Source organism: Cnephaeus nilssonii, assembly GCF_951640355.1.
Source record: "Cnephaeus nilssonii genome assembly, chromosome: 14".
Lineage (NCBI taxonomy): Eukaryota > Metazoa > Chordata > Mammalia > Chiroptera > Vespertilionidae > Cnephaeus > Cnephaeus nilssonii.
Window position 1 is genome coordinate 48616149 of NC_137085.1, and position 14767 is coordinate 48630915.

The window sequence follows — 14767 nt, forward strand, 5'->3', positions numbered from 1 at the left end:
ATAAGAAGAAAGTATTTGATATTCATGGTTTAATTCTTTTTTTACAGGTATGTTGAGTCGATGGGATGATAGTCAGAGATTTTTATCTGACCATCCATATCTTGTATGTGAAGAAACTGCTAAATATCTTATTTTATGGTGTTTTCATTTAGAAGCTGAACAGGTATCGTGAACTTTGAATTTCTGGGAATCTTAGGGGAATTCTGATATACTTGTTTGTTTTTTAATATTACTTTAAATTAAAGTAAGAGGGTCATTAAATGGATTATACTTTTTGTTTTTGCTTTCAGATCTACTTGAATTACTGTGGGAATATTTTTTTAGTTATTTCAGTTAGCACCTGGAAATCTTTTTCTAGTATGCCTCCCCTAAGCCCCCATCTTTCTTGTTCCCATATACTGTAAACCTTTTAAAATATATTTCCAGAGGTATTTCTTATCATTTTAATCTATTTATTTTCAGAAAGGGGCTCTAATGGAACAAATAGCACATCAAGCTGTTGTAATGCAATTTATTATGGAAATGGCCAAAAACTGTAATGTGGATCCAAGAGGGTGTTTTCGTTTATTTTTCCAGAAAGCCAAAGTAAGTAGCTATTTGGTATTATAAATGGGAATGTTAGGCCTTAGCTGAGTTCTCTTTGATCCATATACATCAAAGAAAGCCATTCAGCCAGGATGCCACAGGCTAAATTCTGTAGATTTTATAGTGGAAAGAAAAATTATATTGCTGATTTTTTGCTAATTTTACAAGTATATGTATTCAGGAAAATTAGAACATTCCTTCATTCAGTAAATATTGAGTAACTATTAATGCAAAAGTATAGCTGTTTAAGAGGCTAAGGATACAGTGTAGAATGAAATAGATAACAGATAAGTCCATGTTTAGAACTTAAAGCTTAATGAGATGTCAGACTTTTGTAATGAAAAAATAGGAAACAACTTTAAAAATGCAACACAGAGGAATGGCTAAAAACAAACTAGTACATAGAATATTATGCAGCCACTAAAATTATATTTTGAAGAATTTTTAATCTGAGATAATGCTTTGCTATAAAGTCAAAAGACGTGATACGTATTTATGTTGGCCATGTTAAAGAAAAATAGATATGTCTAGAAAGATTAAGTACCATTTCACACTCATTAGATTAGTAAATTAGCAAATTGTACAAGAAATAGACCAATAAGAATTTGCATTCACTGCCTGTGAGAGTATAAATTGCTACAACAACCTTGGAACTTTTCCTTGTAAAGTTGAACAAATACTCATGCCAAGAAATGCTACTAGGTATATATCCTAGAGAATAGATTTCTCAACAGGTAGTCCAAGGACACTCATGGGTTTTTACTAGTAATAGCATTTCAGGAGGCCCAGGGTAAAAACTGTCGTTATAATATTAATACTAATATGTTATTTGCCATTTTCACTCTCATGAGTGCAGTAGAGATTGATTCAGAAGCAGAAATGTGAATCTAGCTATCTTCTATTAATCTAGACTTCTCCCTAATTTTTTTGTTTTGAAAATAGTTTTGTTTTGTTTTTAATCCTCACCCACAGATATTTTTTTCATTGATTTCTAGAGAGAGGAAGTGAGGAAGGAGAAAGAGATGAAAGGGAGGGAGGAGGGGGAAAGAGAGAGACAAACTTCGATGTGAGAAAGACCCATTGGTTTGGTTGCCTCCTGCATGCACCCGTACTGGGGCTGGGGAACCCGTAACTGAGGTACATGCCCTTGACTGGGAATCGAACCCTCAACCCTTAGGTCCGCAGGCCAATGCTCTAACCACTGAGCAACCAGGCCAGGGCAGTTTTTTAAAAACATGTTATAAATGTTAACATGTAATGAGTTTGTTATTGTTATGTTTTAGTTAATATTTTTTAAATTCTTCATTTTTCATTTCTAACATAGTAAATATTAATAGAATTAGCCCACATAGACAGGAGATCTTTAGGTTCCTCAATAATTTTCATAAGTGTGAAGAAGTCCTGAGACCATAAAGTTTGACAGTTGTTGCCTTAGAGCAGTGGTCGGCAAACTCATTAGTCAACAGAGCCAAATATCAACAGTACAACGATTGAAATTTCTTTTGAGAACCAAATTTTTTAAACTTAAACTTCTTCTAACGCCAATTCTTCAAAATAGACTCACCCAGGCCATGGTATTTTGTGGAAGAGCCACACTCAAGGGGCCAAAGAGCCACATGTGGCTCACGAACCACAGTTTGCCGACCATGGCCTTAGAGAAACTCGTATAAATATGCACTAGCAGAATTGTTTATAGCAGAATTGTTCATAACAGCAAAAAGTCTGGGAACAGCCCAGATGTCTGTTAACAGTAGAATGAACCAGCATCAGTGCAAATAAAAAGCAAGAGAGTGAAAACAGGCTACAGAATTATATATCTACTACAAGAAGAACTAAACAATATATTGTTAAGGTACACATAGATAAGCACAAAAACTAGAGGCAAAATGAAGACAAAAGTCACAATAATGGTAACCTCAGAGAGAGGGTGGGAATGCCTTTCAGGAACTGATTTCTAAGGTACTAAATAGCAATGATCTATTTCCTAATTTGTGTTAGGTATATAGTGGGTTTTTGCCCAATAAACTATACATATATCTTAACATGCTCTTGCATACATGGCACATTTAGTATACATAATTAGAAGTTAGAAGGAAATAGGCCAAAAGTTTAACTTTGATTATACGTGGGTGGTGGAATTATAAATGATTTTTATGAACATTTTATAAATTGAAGATGCCATTGTATTTTAAATTAAAAAGAAAATATTAAAATGGTGGTAGTCCTACCTTAAATGTTCTAAACTCTTCTAAAGTGTAACCTAAATGGGAAATTTTCCTGAAATAGTAGAGTTTTAATGAGTAAATGATTGAGTTGGTATTTTAGCTAGTTTTCTGATGACTATTCTAAAATTTCACTTATCACATAGGCATCAAAAAATTTTTTTTCTCCGGGTGAGGCTGGGTCCCGGGCCCGGGTGAGGCCACGTGCCCCTGGGTCCGGGTAAGGCCACGTGCCCCTGGGTCCGGGTGAAGCTGGATCCCGGTTCCGGGTGAGGCCGTGGTCCCCTGGATCCGGGTGAGGCTGGGTCCCGGGTCCGGGTGAGGCCGTGCGCCCCTGGATCCGGGTGAGGCCGTGCGCCCCTGGGTCCAGGTGAGGCCACGCGCCCCTGGGTCCGGGTGAGGCCACGCGCCCCTGGGTCCGGGAGAAGCTAGATCCCGGGTCCGGGTGAGGCCATGCGCCCCTGGGTCCGGGTGAAGCTGAATCCTGGGTCTGGGAGAGGCCGTGTGCCCCTGGATCCGGGTGAGGCTGGGTCCCGGGCCCGGGTGAGGCCACGTACCCCTGGGTCCGGGTAAGGCCACGCGCCCCTGGGTCCGGGTGAAGCTGGATCCCGGGTCTGGGTGAGGCCGTATACCCCTGGATCTGGGTGAGGCTGGGTCCCGGGTCCGGGTGAGGCCGCACACACCTAGGTCCGGGTGAGGCCACGCGCCCCTGGGTCTAGGAGAGGCCACGCGCCCCTGAGTCCGGGTTCGGCCACGCGCCCCTGGGTCCGGGTGAAGCTAGATCCCGGGTCCGGGAGAGGCCATGTGCCCCTGGATCCGGGTGAGGCCACGCGCCCCTGGGTCTGGGAGAGGCCACACGCCCCTGGGTCTGGGTGAGGCCACGCGCCCCTGGGTCCGGGTGAAGCTGGAACCCGGGTCCAGGTGAGGCCATGTGCCCCTGGATCCGGGTGAGGCTGGATCCCAGGCCCGGGAGAGGCCACGCGCCCCTGGGTCCGGGTGAGGCCATGCGCCCCTGGGTCCAGGTAAAGCTGAATCCTGGGTCTGGGCGAGGTCGTGCCCCTGGGTCCGGCCGAGACCCAACCAGAGGGAATCGAACCTGCATTACCACCATTTGTCCACCATCCAGAGCTGAGGGGTCAGTGCCGACATGTACACATAAGGAACTGGTGGACATTGATATTGGGTCTCAAAAGAACTGTTGGTCCAGAAAGAAACTCACTACAGACTGATTCATTTGCCTGTCAGCATAACTATTATTGCTCATCTCACATTCAGTTCATATAAGTATATCTCTAGTGACACATGATCTCGCTCATCTAGGGGAAATGATGAACAACATAGACTGATGAACAAGAACAGAACCAGAAACAAGGAGGCATCGATCGGACTATCGGGCCTCAGAGGGAGGATAGGGGAGGGTGGGGGGAGGGGGGAGAGATCAACCAAAGGACTTGTGTGCATGCATATGAGCCTAACCAATGGTTAAGTTCAACAGGGGGTTGGGGCATCCGTGGGGAGGGGTGTGGGATGGGAATGGGGGGATGAGGACAAATATGTGACACCTTAATCAATAAAGAAATTTAAAATAAAAAAAAATTTTTCTTTTTCATCTTACATTAATGGCTATGTTTGAACTTGTGCTTAATAGGATAATGGAACATAGCCATATTATGTATATTCTTTGAAATTTATTTAGAATTGAACTAAAAGGCACTGAAGTTCTTATTTTTTATTTTTTTATTGTTTATAGTATTACAAATAGTAGTACATATGTCTCCTTTTTTTCCCCATTGACCTTCCCCCAGCCTCCCCTACTCCCGGCACATGCCCTAACCATCCCCCCCGCCACCCAGTGTCTTGCGTCCATTGGTTATGCTTATATGCATGCATACAAGTCCTTAGGTTGATCTCTTACCTCCCCCCCCCGCATCCCTCCCCAGCCTTCCCACTGTAATTTGACAGTCTGTTCGATGCTACTCTGCCTCTGTGTCTATCTTTTTGTTCATCAGGTTATAATGTTCTTTATTATCCATAAATGAGTGAGATCATGTGGTATTTTTCTTTCACTGACTGGCTTATTTCACTTAGCATAATGCTCTCCTGTTCCATCCATGCTGCTGTAAATGGTAAGAATTCCTTCTTTTTTTATAGCAGCGTAGTATTCCATTGTGTAGATGTAGCATAGTTTTCTAATCCATTCATCTGCTGATGGGCATTTAGGCTGTTTCCAATTTTAGCTATTGTAAATTGTGCTGTTATGAACATAGGGGTGCATATATCCTTTCTGATTGGTGTTTCTGTCTTCTTGGGGTATATTCCTAGAAGTGGTATTACTGGGTCAAATGGCAGTTCCATTTTTAACTTTTTGAGGGAACGCCATACTGTTTTCCACAATGGCTGCACTAGTCTGCATTCCCACCAGCAGTGAAGGAGGGTTCCTTTTTCTCTGCATCCTAACTAGCACTTGTCATTTGTTGATGACAGCCACTCTGACAGGTGTGAGGTGGTACCTCATTGTTGTTTTGATTTGCATCTCTCAGATGATTAGTGACTTTGAGCATATTTTCATATATCTCTTGGCTTTCTGAATGTCCTCTTTCAAAAAGTGTCTATTTAGGTCCTTTGCCCATTTTTTGATTGGCTTGTTTATCTTCCTTTTGTTAAATTGTATGAGTTCTCTGTAAATGTTGGATATTAAACCCTTATCAGAGATAACATTGGCAAATATGTTCTCCCATGCAGTGGGCTTTCTTGTTGTTTTGTTGATGGTTTCTTTTGCTGTGCAGAAGCTTTTTATTTTGAGGTAGTCCCATTTGTTTATTTTCTCCTTAGTCTCTCTTGCCCTAGGATCTATGTCTGTAAAGATATTGCTACGACATATGTCTGCAATTTTGCTGCCTATGGAGTCTTGTAGGATTTTTATGGTTTCCTGTCTTACATTCAAGTCCTTTAGACATTTTGAGTTTGTTTTTGTGTATGGTGTAAGTTGGTGATCTAATTTCATTTTTTTGCATGTATCTGACCAAATTTTCCAGCACCATTTATTTAAGAGACTGTTTTGACTCCATTGTATGCTCTTGCCTCCTTTGTCAAATATTAATTGAGTATAATGGCTTGGGTCGATATCTGGGTTCTCTATTCTGTTCCATTGGTCTATATGTCTGTTCTTGTGCCAGTACCAGGCAGTTTTGAGAACCGTGGCTTAGTAATATAGCGATGTCTGGTATTGTGATCCCTCCAACTTTGTTGTTCTTTTCAGGATTGCTGTGACTATTCGGGGTCTTTTTTTATTCCAGATGAATTTTTGGAGAGTTTGTTCTAGATCTTTGAAATATACCGTTGGTATTTTAATAGGCATTGCATTAAATCTATAGATTGATTTAGATAGTATGGACATTTTAATGATGTTGATTCTACCAATCCATGAACATGGTATGTTCTTCCATTTGTTTATGTCTTCCTCTATCTCTTTTTTCAATGTCCTGAAGTTTTCCGAGTACAGGTCTTTTATGTCCTTAGTAAAGTTTATTCCTAGGTATCTTAATTTTTTTTGTTGCAATGGCAAATGGGATTTTTTTTCATTTCTCTTTCTGTGAGTTCATTATTGGTGTATAAAAAGGCCATAGATTTCTGGGTGTTAATTTTGTATCCTGCTACATTGCCAAGTTCATTTATTAGATCTATTAGTTTTTTGATGGAGTCTTTGGGGTTTTCTATGTATAGTATCATGTTATCTGCGAGTAAGGACAATTTTACTGCTTCTTTTCCAATTTGGATGCTTTTTATTTCTTCTTCTTGCCTGATCACTATGGCTAGTACTTCTAGTACTATGTCGAACAGGAGTGGTGAAAGTGGGCATCCTTGTCTTGTTCCTCTTCTTAAGGGAAATGGGTTTAGTTTTTGCCCATCGAGTATGATGTTGGCTGTAGGTTTGTCATATAAGGCTTTTATTATGTTGAGGTATGATCCCTCTATTCCCACTTTGCTGAGAGTTTTTATCAAGAACAGGTGTTGGATTTTGTCAAATGCTTTTTCTGCATCAATTGGTATGATTATGTCTCTCAGTTTGTTTATGTGATGTATCACATTTATTGATTTGCGGACATTGTACCATCCTTGCATCCCTGGGATAAATCCCACTTGGTCATGGTGTATGATCTTTTTAATGTATTGCTGAATCCGATTTGCTAGAATTTTGTTGAGGATTTTAGCATCTATGTTCATCAAGGATATTGGCCTGTAGTTCTCTTTTTTTTGTCATGTCTTTATCTGGTTTTGGGATTAGGGTAATGCTAGCTTTATAGAAAGAGGTTGGAAGTGTGCCTTCCTCTTGAATTTTTTGGAATAGTCTGAGGAGGATAGGTTTTAGTTCTTCTTTGAATGTTTGGTAGAATTCCCCTATAAAGCCCTCCGGTCCAGGGCTTTTGTTGGCTGGAAGATTTTTGATCGCTGTTTCAATTTCTTCAGTAGTTATCGGCCTATTCAGGTTTTTTTATTCTTCTTGGTTGAGTTTGGAAATTGTATTTTTCTAAGAATATGTCTATTTCATCTAGGTTGTCCATTTTGTTGGAATAGAGTTGTTCATAGTATTTTTTCATAATCGTTTGTATTTCTGTGGGATCGGTTGTTACTTCCTCTTTCATTTCTGATTTTGTTTATTTGGCTTCTCTCTCTTTGCTTCTTGGTGAGCCTGGCTAGAGGTTCATCAATCTTGTTTATCCTTTCAAAGAACCAGCTCTTGGTTTTGTTGATCTTTTGTATTGTTTTTTTGGTATCTATATGTCGTTTATCTCCACTCTGATCTTTATTATTTCCTTCTGCTTACGCTGGGCTTTTCTTGTTGCTCTCTTTCTAACTCTTTGAGTTGTATGGTTAGATAATTTATTACCATTGTTTCTTGTTTTTTGAGGTAGGCCTGTAGAGCTATGAACTTCCCTCTCAGGACTGCTTTCACGGTGTCCCATAGATTTTGGATTGTTGTGTTTTCATTGTCATTTGTTGCATGATGCTTTTTATTTCTTCTTTGATCTCTTTGGTAACCCAGTCATTATTTAATAGCATGGTATTTAGCCTCCAGGTGTTGTTTTTTTTGTATGTGTGTTTTTTTTATTGTAGTTGATTTCTAGTTTTATGCCACTGTGATCTAAGAAGATGCTTGATATGATTTCTGTCTTCTTTTTTTTTAAATATATTTTATTGATTTTTTACAGAGAGGAAGGGAGAGGAATAGAGAGTCAGAAACATTGATGAGAGAGAAACATCGATCAGCTGCCTCCTGCACACTCCCCACTGGGTATGTGCCCGCAACCAAGGTACATGCCCTTGACCGGAATCAAACCTGGGACCCTTGAGTCCGCAGGCCGACACTCTATCCACTGAGCCAAACCGGCCAGGGCTGATTTCTACCTTCTTGAATTTGAAACAACTTTGCCTGTGTCCCAATATATGGTCTATTTTTGAAAATGACCTGTGTGCACTTGAGAATAATGTATATTCTGTGGCTTTGGGGTGAAATGTTCTGAAGATGTCAATTAATTCCATCTGATCTAGTGTGTCATTTAGGATTGATGTTTCTTTGCTGACTTTTTGTTTAGAGGATTTGTCCAATTGTGTTAGTGGGGTATTAAAGTCCCCTACTATGACTGTATTGCTGTCAATCTCTTCCTTGATATCCTCCAGAAGTTTTTTATGTATTTGGGTGTTCCTGTAGTGGGTGCATATATGTTTAACAGAGTTATATCTTCTTGTTGGATTGCTCCCTTTAGTATTATGAAGTGGCCTTCCTTATCGCTTTTTATGTCCTTCACTTTGAGATCTAATTTGTCAGATATAAGTATTGCTACCCCAGCTTTTTTTTTTTTCCATTTCTATTCACCTGAAAAACCTTTTTCCATCCCTTCACCATAAGTCTGTGTGAGTACTTTTTTCTGAGGTGGGTTTCCTGTAGACAGCAGATATATGGGTCATGTTTTCTTATCCACTCAGCTACCCTATGACTTTTGATTGGGGCATTTAATCAACTTACATTTAAAGTTATTATTGATAGGTACTAGTTTGTCGCCATTTTTATTCTTTACCTCTGTGTTCCTTCTTCGCTTCCTATTTCTTTTTTTTACAGCAGACCCTTTAGCATTTCTTGCATTGCTGGTTTGGTTGTGACAAACTCCCTTAGTCCTTTTTTGTCTGTGAAGCTCCTGATTTCAACCTCAATTTTGATTGGTAGCCTTTCTAGGTACAGTATTCTTAGATTCAGACCCTTCCTTTGCATGACTTTGTATATTTCATTCCATTCCCTTCTGGCCTGATGTGTTTCCGTTGAGAAATCAGTCACTAGTCTGATGGGGGATCCTTTGTAGGTAACTTTCTGTCTCTCTCTGGCCACTTTTAAGATTCTTACTTTGTCATTGGTGTTTGCCAATTTAGTTATAATGTGCCTTGGCATCGGCCTTTTGGGGTTCATTTTGTTTGGGACTCTTGTGAGCTTCTTGGACTTGTGTGATGTTCCTCTCTCATTGATGTTTCTATCTCTGTATCCATCTCCCTTCCTCTCTCTCTCTCTCTCTGAATAAAAACATATTATTAAAAATAGCATTGCATGCCGAAACCGGTTTGGCTCAGTGGATAGAGCATCAGCCTGCGGACTCGAGGGTCCCAGGTTCGATTCCGGTCAAGGGCATGTACCTTGGTTGCGGGCACATCCCCAGTGGGGGGTGTGCAAGAGGCAGCTGATCGATGTTTCTCTCTCATCGATGTTTCTAACTCTCTATCCCTCTCTCTTCCTCTCTGTAAAAAATCAATAAAGTATATTTAAAAAAAAAAAAAAATAGCATTGCAGACCAATGGGCCCAGTGATATTAAGGAATGAGACTGACAAAATCTCTTCCACCACTTGAACTTAAAGCCTGTGTTCTGTTAAGTGTAGAATTGGCACTGTGTCATTCTTGATCTGCAGTGGAAACATTTATAAATGGAGGCTATTTCCAACAGGATATTTTGTATTGGGAATTTTGCTTATATTATACCTCAATAAACTCATTGTACTTTTCTCTTTCTATAATGTTGGAAAAAAGGTACTTGCTTAACTAAAACACTAAAATATTTCCATAATTAAATTCTGTGTTGAGTCTTACTTGGTTTTCATAACTTTTACAGATAAGGAATATAGAATCAGAGAATCACTAGAGACAGGTAATAGTGTCCCCTTAATATTTGGTGGAGAATTATAAGGTTTTTAAAAGTATTCCTTGATTGTTGCTTGGCAATGGGAAGAGGAGAGGAGAATGTGAGAGGATAAATTAGGACTATTTTGAATCTTGTCAAGAATTCAGATAAATCAAGAGAAAAACAGAAAAAAAAGCCTACTTTCTTTTTTTTATATTTGTGTATGTTTAAAGAGGGATCATTTATTTGTTTTATAAAACAGTAAGTTTTCACAAATCTAACAGGGAACTTGGTGGTTTCTACATTTAAACTATTCACCTCATCTTTATTTCCTCTATTCCAGACCTAATATATGCTTATTAGAATTTACTGTGTGGTCTAGAAGTCTTCAAAAACAGTCTTTATATTCTGTGTTTTCTAGGCAGAGGAAGAAGGTTATTTTGAAGCATTCAAAAACGAACTTGAAGCTTTCAAGTCAAGAGTCAGACTTTATTCTCAATCACCAAGTTTTCAACCTATGACGGTTCAGAATCATGTTCTCCATTCTGGTGTTGGATCTATAGGTTTATTAGAATCCTTACCACAGGTAAGTTGGAAAAGCAAATGTTTATTTATAAATGTATAGTTCACATAATTTTTGTTCTTTTGGACTACTCTTCTTATATGTAATACTAGAGGCCCAGTGCATGAAATTCATGCACGGGGGTGGGAGGTGTCCCTCAGCCCAGCCTGCATCATCTCCAATCTGGGACCCCTCGAGTGATGTCCGACTGCCGATTTAGGCCCAATAGGATCGGGCCTAAATGGGCAGTCGGACATCCCTCTCACAATCCAGGACTGCTGGCTCCCAACCGCTCGCCTGCCTGCCTGCCTGATTGCCCCTAACTGCTTCTGCCTGCCAGCCTGATCAACCCGTAACCACTCCCCTGCCAGCCTGACAGACACCTAACTGCTCCCCTGCTGGCCTGATTGCCCCTAACTGCCCTCCCCTGCCAGCCTGATCACCCCTAACTGCCCTCCCCTGCCAACTGTCCTCCCCTGCAGGCCTGGTCCTCCCAAACTGCCCTCCCCTGCAGGCCTGGTCCCTCCCAACTGCCCTCCCCTGCAGGCCTGGTTCCCCCCAACTGCCCTCCCCTGCAGGCCTTGTCCCTCCCAACTGCCCTCCCCTGCAGGCCTGGTTCCTCCCAACTGCCCTCCCCTGCAGGCCTTGTCCCTCCCAACTGCCCTCCCCTGCCGGCCTGGTCACCCCCAACTGCTCTCCCCTGCAGGCCTGGTCACCCCTAACTGCTCTCCCCTGCAGGCCTGGTCACCCCCATCTGCCCTCCCCTGCAGGCTGGCCTCGTTGCCCCCAACTGCCCTCCCCTGCAGGCCGGCCTGGTTGCCCCCAACTGCCCTCCTCTGCAGGCCTGATCCCCGCAACTGCCTTCCCCTGCAGGCCTTGTCCCCCTCAACTGCCCTCCCCTGCAGGCCTGGTCCCTCCCAACTGCCCTCCCCTGCAGGCCTGATTGCCCCCAACTGCCCTCCCTTGCAGGCCTGGTCCCTCCCAACTGCCTTCTCCTGCTGGCCTGATCATCCACAACTGCCCTCCCCTGCTGGCCATCTTTGACCACATGTGGGCGGCCATCTTGTGTGTTGGAGTGATGGCCAATTTGCATATTAGGGTTTTATTATATAGGATAGGTGTGGCCATTTAAAAAAATTTTTTTTATTGATTTCAGAGAGGAAGAGAGATAAAAACATCAATGATGAGAGAGAATCATTGATCGGCTGCCTCCTGCATGCCTCCTACTGGGGATTGAGCCCACAAACTGGGCATGTGCCCTGATTGGGAATCGATTTGTGACCTCCTGGTACATAGGTTGCCACTCAACCACTAAGCCATGCAGGCTGGGCTAGGTGTGGCCATTCTAAAATTCTTACCTCAAAAGAGAACACAGAGTTTCATTTCATGCCCTGTTTTGGCACTAAATCGCTTCCATTTCTTAGGTATTTAAAGAGACACCAAATTCCACTCTTTAAAAATAGAAGAGATGAGTTGTGCCTATGCACAATTTAAGGGCAAGTGTTAGCTATTGATCATTCTTAAGGGCAATTGTTAGCTATTTATCATTTCAATCATAAACTTCTCAAGATAGCTCTGAGGAACATTTTTTTCTGAGTAGATCTATACTGTTTAATAATTTATTAAAGTGAATTAGCTTCAAAGCATACATCTAATTGGCAACCAAGGTTATCTGTTGCTTGAGTTTATTTAGTATTGCTAATTGTTGGTGTTGCCTACCAGGTGTACCATTTTTAATCCGCATTAACATAGCTTATGCTAAACTGTTCTTTCTGATAATATAGGCCACCTGTTTGAGCTTCTTTGAAGTTGGCTGTTAGATCAACCATGTACTAACATTTATGTCAAAAAGAAGAGGAGGTTTTGACTACCGATCTGCCTAGGATTGTGATTTTAAATTATCATTAGAAAGTTAATGCCCATTTTGACTTTAGTAGGATTTTAGTTGAGCCCAGTAATCTCTCATTTGCAAGATTTTAAGACCAGCTTTAGCTTAAAGTTTAGTCTGTTTCCTACACAATGAAAAGGAAATTCTCATTCAGAAGACAATGTGAGGAGAGCCCTGTGTTTATTTTTAAATTTCATAAAGCAGGAATTGAGATTTTTCAATGTCTTGACCTTATGTCTCTATAATTTTGCCATTTCAGTTGTCACATGTATTGTAAGACAAAGGGACAATTTAGGAAAGCAATTGGTCATATTTAAGTCAGCCAAAAATGTTATTCTGAAGGATGGAAATAAAGTCTGACTTTTAAATAATTAGTTATGCTACCCGTAGTTAAACAAGTAATATTCCCCCTTGATTTTTCCCATGAATTATCTTATTGCTGTTTAAATATAGTGATGATTTTCTCTTCATTTCCTTGAACCCACAGAGAATTAGTCTTTCTAAGGTAATTTTATGACTAAGTCACTGTCAAGTCCAGTGTAGAAACTTAAAATTAAGAAGTCACATAATGAATGTAAAGGAAAAAATTTTTTGAAGGGTATCATTGATTCTAACATAAGCGAGAAAGATACATGTTAAAATATCATGAGATATTATATTATCAAAAAGTTGCTTCCAGTTTGAGAGTTCTTGTTCTATGTATCTAATAGCAACTAAGATCTGCTGCTAGGTATCCCTTGCAGTAATTTTGACTGAGGACCTGGGCTTATACAATTTTGACAGTTTTGAATTGCTGACATTACCAGGATTATTTAGATTTAATTCATCATGCTGGGAGAAGAGCATCCTAGTTTACTCCTTCTGAGGGAGAGAAGGGCTGGATAAGATTTCAGCTAGATGCACAGGACTATCAACTGGTGAGGGAGATATGATAAGATGAAAGGCAACCTGAGGGGCTAAGTTGTCAACTGAGAGAAGATTTGGAAGAAAAGCTCACCATAATAACACCCCATTTTTATTATATCAGTTTATAGGTTGCAAAACACTATTATATGTTGTATCATTTAATGATCTCAAAAGCCCTATGATTCTTTTTCACTCATATTATGGATAAATAAACTGTGGAGAATTAAGTAATTTGCCTGAAGTCAATACAATAAATGATGGAGCTAATATTCTAATCCTGGATTTCTATCCTACTTCACCCCTTATTCATCTATACCATAATTGTTGTTGAATCATATACAAGAAATAGGACAAGACACTCAGTCATGTGCTCTTGGGAAGAACTGGTCAATGGGACAAGAAATATGTTGAGAATGTTACTAGATGAGAATATGGGGTAATCAGTGGAATTTAAGTACAGATTATGGTTAGGTGTATTTAAGTCTCTTCACGATGATGTCGTGCAGTTCTTAGGAAGATGGGTTAGATGAGTTCTGGAGAATCTTCTCAGCCAACTCTCAAGGAAAACTGGAGCCTGGTCTTAATAGAGACTTCTGTTCTGAAGAACTTTGGAATTGGATCTTAGCATTCTATTTCTGTAGAGAATGTAATGCGAGTATTAATAATTTTTTATACAATTTAAATTTGGGTAACATTTTAGCTTTTAATTTCATTTTTTAGATTGACAATAACCTTGAGAAATAAGCCAAATATCATTATCATTAGTTTTGAGAAAACTAAAACAAGGCTTCTTGATAAAGACATATGTAATAGTTACTATTAGGCTTATCCTATATGCTAGCTTTTTATTCTATTAAGTTGTGATAAATTATTTTCTCTATGAGGTTTGCATTATATTAAGTGGTAGAGGCAGGACTGGGGTCCAATGTTTAGTGTTCCACACCTCGGTCAGTTATTAGGGCCACTTCCTTCATAAAGACCTGACTGAGAATAATCCAACTTCTGGCTTTTTTACTTTTAAAGTAAAAAAATCACAAAGTATTATATATACATATTTTTAACATGTATTTTTATTGATTTCAAAGAGGAAGGGAGAAAGAGAGAGAAATGGAAACATCAATGATGAGAGAGAATCATTGATAGGCTGCCTCCTGCACGCCCCCTACCTGAGGATCAAGCCCGCAACCCTGGCATGTGCCCTTGACTAGAGTCGAACCCGGGACCCTTCATTCCGCAGGCTGACGCTCTATCCATTGAGCCAAACCAGCTAGGGCAAAGTATTGTATATTTATTAGGGAGGTTTGAGACATCTATCCCCAATTTGGACTATTTTCCTCACTTGTGTTTATTAAATGAAATCAAAGAAACTAGGTGATAGGTAGTAAAACTCTAAGTTGCTGGCAGATATTCAGAACAAATGAGTAGAGAAAATCGAATTCTTGG

At 40.2% G+C, this 14767-nt stretch overlaps 2 protein-coding genes across 5 annotated transcripts in view; one reads left to right on the forward strand and one right to left on the reverse strand.

The window, feature by feature from the left end:
* CDC37L1 (cell division cycle 37 like 1, HSP90 cochaperone) overlaps positions 1–14767 on the forward strand; it is a 54632-nt gene that overhangs the window by 21801 nt on the left and 18064 nt on the right. For all 3 annotated transcript variants that reach the window (XM_079790384.1, XM_079790383.1, XM_079790385.1), the window contains 3 exons: positions 48–163; positions 463–585; positions 10390–10554. In XM_079790384.1, coding sequence (XP_079646510.1) covers positions 48–163; positions 463–585; positions 10390–10554 — 404 coding nt within the window. The remainder of the gene's footprint in view (positions 1–47; positions 164–462; positions 586–10389; positions 10555–14767) is intronic.
* The window catches only part of AK3 (adenylate kinase 3), a 55804-nt gene that overhangs the window by 9996 nt on the left and 31041 nt on the right, over positions 1–14767 (reverse strand). Inside the window, exon 6 of one of the 2 annotated variants that reach the window (XM_079790387.1) lies at positions 10815–13959. The exons of the other annotated variant lie outside the window; for it this stretch is intronic. The gene's annotated coding sequence lies outside the window, so the exon portion shown is untranslated. Of the gene's footprint in view, positions 1–10814; positions 13960–14767 lie in introns of those variants that run through there. 2 annotated transcript variants of the gene reach the window in all.